The 8,329-nt window shown below is 43.8% G+C and overlaps 1 protein-coding gene across 1 annotated transcript; it reads right to left on the bottom strand.

The window, feature by feature from the left end:
• Window positions 1-825: 825 nt before the first annotated feature.
• atp1b3a (ATPase Na+/K+ transporting subunit beta 3a) lies at window positions 826-7,452 on the bottom strand. The gene is made up of 7 exons (XM_005720974.1): window positions 7,027-7,452; window positions 5,678-5,806; window positions 3,739-3,837; window positions 3,390-3,580; window positions 3,163-3,213; window positions 2,533-2,619; window positions 826-2,442 (listed from the first exon to the last, which is right to left on the bottom strand). Exons 1-7 carry the CDS (start codon window positions 7,136-7,138, stop codon window positions 2,275-2,277), a joined length of 837 nt encoding a protein of 278 aa, XP_005721031.1. The 5' UTR covers window positions 7,139-7,452; the 3' UTR covers window positions 826-2,274.
• Between the last annotated feature and the right edge of the window lie 877 nt (window positions 7,453-8,329).

The following is an 8,329-nucleotide window of genomic DNA, read 5'->3' as shown; positions in this document are numbered from 1 at the left end:
CATGTTCAAGAGCCCAGTTTGACATCATTTGTGCTTTGTGACATGGTGCACTATCCTGCTGGGTGCAGTCACAAACACAAACTGTGGTCAGCAACAATGCTCGGGTAGGCTGCGGTGTTTAAACGATACTCAGCTGGTAATTTTGACGATCAAAGTGTGGCATTAAGTGCAGCAAGAAAATGCGGCAGGTGGCTGAACTGCTGATACAAGGAAGGATGGATCCATGATTTCATCTCATTTAAATTCTGGCCCTACCATCTGAATGTGACTCAGCAGATTGGACAGCGTTTATCCAAATCTTCTGTTTCTCCAGTTTTGGTGACTCTGTGCAAATATTAGCTTCAGTCTCCTGTTCTCAGGTCTTCTGCTTCAAGGTTTGACATGTTGCACATTCAGAGATGGTCTTCTGCATACACTGGTTGTAATGAGTTATTTAAATAGCTGTTACCTTCTTATTACCTTTAGGAATCTGACAATTCTCTTCTGTCCTCTGGCATCAAAAAGGCATTTTCTTCCAGAGAACTGCTGTTCTCTTATATTTTCTCTTTTTCAGACTATTCTCTGTAAAGAGATGATTCAGAGTAATCAGCTCAAACGAGCACATCTGCCACCAACAACCATGCCTTTCTTCTTCTCCATTCTGACGCTCCGTAATCAGAACTTCAGCAGGTCATCCTCCATGTCTGCACAGAGTGTTTACTATATTAGATATTGGTGCAAAAAAGCAAGTTGTTGTAAAGAATCAGAATCAGTGAAGTTTGACTTGGATGCTGACAGAATTTAAGGTAGAATTTGAATGAAGGAAAACAAAACACAACACAGGACTCCATTTTTTCTTCAAAATCACTTATCCCACAATTTATTTCATCAGGTCTTAAGGCACCCTGAAGAGATGTTACAAGTTGTTTGTTCAAATGTGGGTTCCTTTTAAGACTGTGTAAACATAGCTTTGAATAAGATATTTTCCTGTAAATCTTTGTTTAAATTATTTCTTTACAGTGCACAGACATTGTGTTTTTGTGACAAAAATACAGTGTGAATTAAGTAAATATGGTAAGATAGTTTATATATATATACATTGAAGAGTAATAGATCGGCAGACAATCAGATCAACAGGCTGAAGAAGAGAGAAAAACTAACAATCTTTGAGACCCAGATAGATATACAGATCACGTATAGATATACAGTACATAGTTACAGTGAACTTTTGAGTTTTGCAACAACGCTTCTTCCAGCGCCTCTCCGCCTTAAAAGCTAATTTTTACACCGTACCTTCTCGCGAGTGAGTGCGCGCCCGTGTCGCCTTGAACCACAGTCGACACGACGGCACCCCCCGCCCCCTGCCCCGCGAGGTGGTCTCAAGTCCCAGAGGGCTCACCCACGTGTTTGCTATTGCAGTGGAGAGGTGAGTAAACAGGAAGACGGGCAGACAGACAGACGGACATGCAGACAGACGGACACACAGCACAAGACTGGGTTGTGGCTACGCGGACCACAAGACAAAGATCTATCTATAATTCCCCTAAATATGATATAGGATCACAATGTATTTATAGTAGAAAGGGACTTTGTAATTGGCATTTCATATACAGGGATACAGTGGCTATACTTGATTATCACGGTATGTTTCCATGAAGTCTTTGTGATGTGCGACGAATAATACTCTGGAGATGTTCTACTTTCTCAGTTATACTATACAGCAAGATAAAAATCCTCTCCACACTGATGATAATACTGAATCCATACAGTTTAAGAGATGAAAGCAACACTCTCTTCCCTGGCAGCGGGAAGCTCTAAAAACAAATTTAAACAAAATTGTTTCATCAACAATTACACAACAGCTCCAAATGGCTTGGTTGCAATGGCTATAAGTTATCGAATCACGTCAATACAAATAAAGAAAAAAAACAACAACAAACGTAACTGAGCGGAGGATGAACAGTGCAATAGGTGAATGGGGAAGGGGGGGGAAGAGGGGGAAAGGGGAGGGAGGGCGTGTGGATGGACGGACTCACGAGCGGAGCCTGTGCTTTGTTATGAGGGTCTTTGAGGAGGTCAGCGAGGAATCGTTAAGAAAAGAAAAGTCAGAAATGTCATGAAAGCAGCATGTGGTACCACTGTCTCGCTGACTGTGTTGTGCCACATCCCAAAATGCCGCCTTTGTGACGTTTTGACGATTCCTTCTTTTTCTTAAAAAAAATAAAATAAAATAAAGATAAATCCTTAGTGGGCAGCTTCAATTAGATTTCCTTTCACAGGCTGTATATTTGCCTTTTACTCCACCACCTTAATCCTGAACGTTACGCGGCCCAGGAATTTATCCCGCTCGTCGTTGTTGCGCAGGTTGGTGCCCTCTACCCTGCACTCCACGGCCAGCTCCTTGTTGTAGTCCTCCTTGGTGAGCAGCAGCTTCACAGCCACCAGGGGCTGCATGTAGTTCTCCTGCATCAGGACCGAGGCGATCATTTATTAGTAACACATCACTTATTGGGCAGGTTAGTGGATACTGTCCGGCTGTAGTTAAATACTTACATGGGCTTTCTTGCCGTAGTAGGGGAAATACATCTTATCAATGCGGCCCTCACTTGGGAAGTAGTGCATTTGGACCGGGTGGTCTTTCTGCAAGGCAGGACACGTCTCAGAGTAAAGATTTTACAATGAAGGAATTCATTTAATGTCGAATTAATGAGACATATTCCGAGACCACATGAAACGGGACGGAACAAGACAGAAAAGTGAGGACTCTCTACTGTCAGCGAGGAGGTTTAAATGAAGTGGAAAACACGATGCGTTCCGCTCAATCCAAAAAAGTGACATTTCTGGCAGAAAACTTACACCGATTAGATTAAAATAGACTTTAGAATGGCACTAAGACTGGTTTAGAGTCACCTGCATAACGGCATGTTACATAATGAAAATGTGTTAACACCCCTACTGGCCTTATCCTGTAAAATTTACATGTTTATCTTACCCTAAAGCCATCAGTGACGGCATGCAGGAAGATATCAGACACAACACAAACAAAAAGAAGGAAGAAATGAAAGCGAGATCAACAGAAAGAAAACAGTGAAACTGTTATGTTTTTGTATGAAAGAAATAAAAAAGACAAAAAATACACATACAAGCCAGCAGGACAAGTGTAATGTAGAGAAAATGCTTTACTTTGACCGTGCAGTTGATGTAGGGATCCCCAATTGGCTTCAGGCCAATAATCTACGAAAGGAGAGAAACAGGAAGAGAGGTTGAAACTGTGCACGGCTGCTGCTTGCGTGGGTCCAGAATTAGAAATCATTTATTTTTGGGAACAAATAAGTGGAGAATAGAGGCTGTGCGGAAAACAGGAAAAGGACGCGCGTTTCCCTGGATCTGTGAGAAATAGCGAGTGTTACCCTGTTCATCTTCAGCAGCACACAGGGTTTTCCTTCTTGATATCCAAAGTCTGTGTCGGAAAGGCCAGAGCACAAACTCAGGGAGGTCCTCCTGAAGGGACAAACTTTCTTTGTCATCTCACCGCCGTCCTGCATGTAATACTCTCCCGGAATGCACTCCTCGTTGTTCTCCTGCATCGAATCGTTGTATCCTGATGCAGAGACAGAGATGGATTGAGGTACAGCGTATTCAGATATTTGGCAAGAGTCAGTGGAAAAAGATCGGAGAGAGGGAGAGTGGTATTCATTTTATTACAGCTCGCTTTCAATCTGTTTAATTTATCTGTGCATTAGAGCAAAGTGCACTTACTTTGCAGGAAGGATTCCAGATGGTTGACATAGGTTTTGTAGTTTTTTGAGTCAGATTTGTTGAAAGTAATGTCCAGTGAATTTGGACGAATCACCAACCCTGTAACGAGACATAAGGTAAACGAAGGAACGCGGTGAACACATACTCACACACGCCCTGAATGCGTTTCAGGTAGGTGGTGCTGTGGGGATGGCACTGTGAGTTGGACAGGCCCTCTCAGCACTTGAGCCAAATAAAAAGCCACTTTCAGCTGCTCCCTTATTCACACGGGGTCGCCACAGCGGGTAGCTCCGCTTATTTGATTTGGCAGATTTTTTTACGCTTGATGCCCTTCCTGACACAACCCCAAAGGGATTTGTGTCCCTCCCGGGATCAAGCTGGGAAGCTTTCACTCGTTAGGCCAATGTGTAAACCACCATACTACGGAGCACTGAAGCCAAAACGACAATAATATTTGCTGCAAAATTGAGATCATTTATGAATGTTTTATAATCTAATATGATTGTGAACTTTTAAATAAAGAATAATGTTGGTCTCTGAAAGCTCTGTTAACTCCTCCAATCCAAGATGAATCACCACAATACAATCAATCATCTAATAAAAATGACTGGAAACACAAACCAGACACAGCCATCAACTCAGAGGAAGCCAGATTTACACATTGAACAGCAACACAAAAATTGAAACTATCAACAGCAATCAGCATTGATTACTGTCAGAGATGACACCAAAAACACGGCGCCTGCACCTCGATTTTTATCTTTCAAACACTGTTATGTCCTGCCAAAGCCATCGATGATCTCGTAACAAGTACGCCACATCTTATACAACCACACTGTCCAGCAGCAGGTCTGCATCAGCGGTTATGAATAACAATTACCCTGTTATTAAGTGTCATTTATGCTGACGGTATGTTGGCAGAGCATAAAAAAAATTGGTTCTGCATACAGCTGAGAGTTTAAAAAGTACGTTTTCAGGATTCACCCTGAAGCCCTTCATCATGGCATTGATGTCCATCTGGTAATAAATGTTAGCCTTCTGTTTGTCAGCTAAGAAATAGCAAGTAGCATAGTTGGGCTGTCACCATGAGTACTGTAGGAGAACATTGCTGATTCTGATAATCTATTAAAAGGATTCATTTGGAAATCTGAAATTCACTTCTGCATGGCCATCTTCATGCTGCACTCCTGCTTACAGGTGTGGTGACTGCACTGTGGGCAGGCAGATCAACTGAACCCAAGTAACCTTAGATCCATTACATCTGCTGTTAATGCGTTACCCCAAGAAAGCCTACCAGGATTAACCTTTAAAGCTCAGAAGTTAGTGAGGGTGGTCTCTTCCTGTCTACCCTTGGAAAAACCTGGAAACTATTCTAATGGTCATCAAACCATGCCTATGCAGAGTTATCAAAACTCGTCATTAAAGGTGGAGGTGAATGATGTCCTAATACGCAGATATAGAAATAATCATGGTGAATTTATGCTACAAGGTTGTGTCTGTTTGGGTTGGTATTCAGTGTGGAACCATGGGTTCCTGCCAAGCAGTCCTCCAAAAACCAACAACACCTAGTTCAAAGTAGATGAAGATGCTGATTGGTTGTGGGCGGGAACAGGGCAGGGAGTTCACTGTGAACGAGAAAGGGGGGAAAAACATTGCGACTTTTGGTTATCTTTGATCGTCTGTGGGCTGTAGAACCTCTTTCCCCTCTTTATACGCTCGGAAAGAAAACACTCAGGCAACAGCATCCACTGGTGATATCACACAGGAAGAGTCTTCAAAATAGATCGATGTAAAAAGCAGCTGTTATGCAGCGCTTTATTGTGACAGCACCTTATTGGTGCAGGCATTAATAATGAATGCCTGGATGAGTGATGCTGCCAGGAACAGGTAAGGAAAAGTCCAGTTACTCCTGTGTATTTTAATCTTGAGAGATACTAACCTGGCTCTGGAACGCGGTCTCTGTACCTCGGCACATAGTCATCCAGAGTGAGCAGCATCACCCACATGGTCAGAGCGAACATGCCGGCCAAGAAGCAGTAGAAGACCAAGTAGAACAAGAGGATGAGTGCTGGAGGATGTCACGGGAGGAAACACATGAGAGAAAGAGAAAGAAGACGGTGATGAGATAAAGAGGGATTCACTGCGATTAACTGCACATTTTAGCCATAGCCTTATGCTTGATTTCTTTACACTTCCCCTCGTCTTCAGGTCATTTGAATGGACTGTCCCTTCGAGGGAAACCATTTTGAATATGGGAGGAGATTTCACCGGCTGCTAACAAACGTGAGGCCCCATTTCACTTCTTTTCAGCCCAAACGTGATTCAAAGATTGCTGCAGTTTCTTGGGGCATCTGCTGTCTCATTTATATAACTGCAGGGAGAGAAAAAGCTGCATTTATGGGAACATCTGACTCAAAATGGTTCACCATCATCCAGCCTGCACAGCACGGATGCCCTCTAAGTTGCCAAAAACGGGGGGTGGGGGGTGGACCCCTCAGCTTCCCGCTGTACACCCCCCCCTTCCTCATTCCACTCCAACAGTATCCCACAATGCACCTGCCTGGTGCATAAAAGAGAGAGAAAGAGGAGAGAGGGAATCCCATTTGACCTTGACAGGCATGCTAATGTGGGCGGCCATGCAACTGCAATGGAGCATCCCACTGCACAGCAGCACAGGGGCGCAGGCAGCCTGACAATCTGCGCTAGCCTATAGGAGCCGGCTGCTGGAGGGAGGGTACCCCTGTTACTACCTTACTCTGGAAATAACTGGGGGATTATTACATAAAATGTATGGCCTGATCAGATATTGATTGTGCCTGTGGCACATTCCTCAGCTATGATGAGCATCTTTCTCAGCTGGGCTCTGCTGTGTCAGTGCAGGTCCCGGATAACTCTGTTAATGCAGATGCTGATCATTCATTAAAATATATATATATATATTTTTTTTTTTAAATGTACAAGGCTGCTGTGACTGATTATCGCCTGCTTGGCTGTTTTCCCCTATGCAGCAGAGACAGACTGCTGCACACCTCTGATAGCATCATTTATCTTGGCGAGCCTCTTGGTACAGGCTTCTCCTTTAACACCTTCACACAGGCCTGTGATGGCTTCTCAGCCATCTATGTGGCACTCATTTAAATCCATCCACACAAAGACATTTATAGGAGGCTTTATACCGAAGAGACACGTGGCTATAAATGCTTTGAAAATGAATATAAGATTAGGTATAAGCTCCGTGAATGTCAAAGCGCGGCCACTAATTGACTGCTGTGTAACGGGGATCCTTACCCCAGCTGCTGGCAGTACGACCCAACAGCTCCCCGGTTCTCGGGTTGTAGATGGAGTCCTTCCAGCTGGACACGTTCTCCTTGTTGGCCGCTTTATCCTCGGTGCTCGCCATGGTGATGTGTTTTTTCTTTTTCTTTTTTCTTGGTCCCAAAATGTGCCGTTTCTCCTCCCTAAAAAAATGCAGAAAGCGCAGCGGGCGATGTAATGAGGCAAAAGAAGCCGGCGAGGCGGCAGTGAGTGGTCGGATCAATGATTGGGGAAGGAGTGGGCGGTGTAGAAAGAGAGGGAGAGCAGAAGGAGAGAGAGAGAGAGAGAGAGAGAGAGAGAGAGAGATGCTCTGGTGGAACAGGGAAAAAAGGTGAGGAAAGAGGGGGAAAAAATCTGTGACGTCCACACTGGGCCTAACGTGGCAGCTGATGCAGTACGAGCAGATGGATGCAGATTGGCTAATCACGGGGAGACGCACGGAGACGCAGCGTTACGCGCACTAATTATAAATGGAGCACGCGCCATCATGCTTAATCTCTCGTTTTTATTATGCACCTTAATGGCAGTGCCAACTAAAGAAGAGCCTGGGATCTCCATTTATTAAGTGAGAGATCTTTTATTATAATTATTATTATGATTATTATTATTATTATATAGCTAACACGAGAAAAGCGCAAAAAATGGCGCACTGATTACGGATTGTTGGGCACAAAGTGCGTCTGTGGAAACCCTAAAATCACAGTACTGTTAAAAATAACGTGCATCTTTTGCTTTATTACGAAAGTATTCGGACCTATTATAGATGAATTACCGCTCTTCTGCACACAAGTCGTACGCGGTGAGTCACCAAACCAATAACCAATCGGGATGAGGTGTGTTCGAGCAGCACGGGGCGCGCTGCTAATCACTCAGAAAGCTCTGGACGATCACGCTCGTTCGCATAAATATGTAGGAGCGTGTGAGCGAGTGATCAAAAGACCAGAAGCCGATCGGGATGCGATTTGCGACCAATTCCCCCCTACAGATATTTGCCTCATTTGCTAACCCTTGTTGCTATGGCAAAATAGACTGCGTGTGTGCGTGTATGTGTGAAAAAGCGAAGGAGGAGGACAAGAAGATTCAGAGTGCATGATTGTAAACAGATGTGCCCTATTTAAAAAAGAAACGCTTTTTTCCACCGCAGACTGAGGCAAGGATGCCATCCTATCATAGCTTCAACCATATCTATGGAACGCCAGGACTGCCATAATGAATTAATTAAATGTGTCAATAATTAATTAAAATTGGAATTAATTAATTAAATAAATAGTTATGG

This window comes from Pundamilia nyererei, unplaced genomic scaffold (genome assembly GCF_000239375.1).
Source record: "Pundamilia nyererei isolate P.nyererei 1_Seehausen unplaced genomic scaffold, PunNye1.0 scaffold00004, whole genome shotgun sequence".
NCBI classification, from domain to species: domain Eukaryota; kingdom Metazoa; phylum Chordata; class Actinopteri; order Cichliformes; family Cichlidae; genus Pundamilia; species Pundamilia nyererei.
Note: the sequence above shows the minus strand (reverse complement) of the source record. Positions and strands in the feature narration are given on the sequence as shown.

Bases quoted from the DNA above. Each gene is read 5' to 3' on its own strand.
- atp1b3a (XM_005720974.1), bottom strand. From the start codon at position 7,138: ATGGCGAGCACCGAGGATAAAGCGGCCAACAAGGAGAACGTGTCCAGC. The intron at 5,807-7,026 runs GTAAGGATCCCC...GACATCCTCCAG, and splicing joins TCGTACTGCCAGCAGCTGGG to CACTCATCCTCTTGTTCTAC. The intron at 3,581-3,738 runs GTAAGTGCACTT...TCTCTGCATCAG, and splicing joins TCTGGAATCCTTCCTGCAAA to GATACAACGATTCGATGCAG.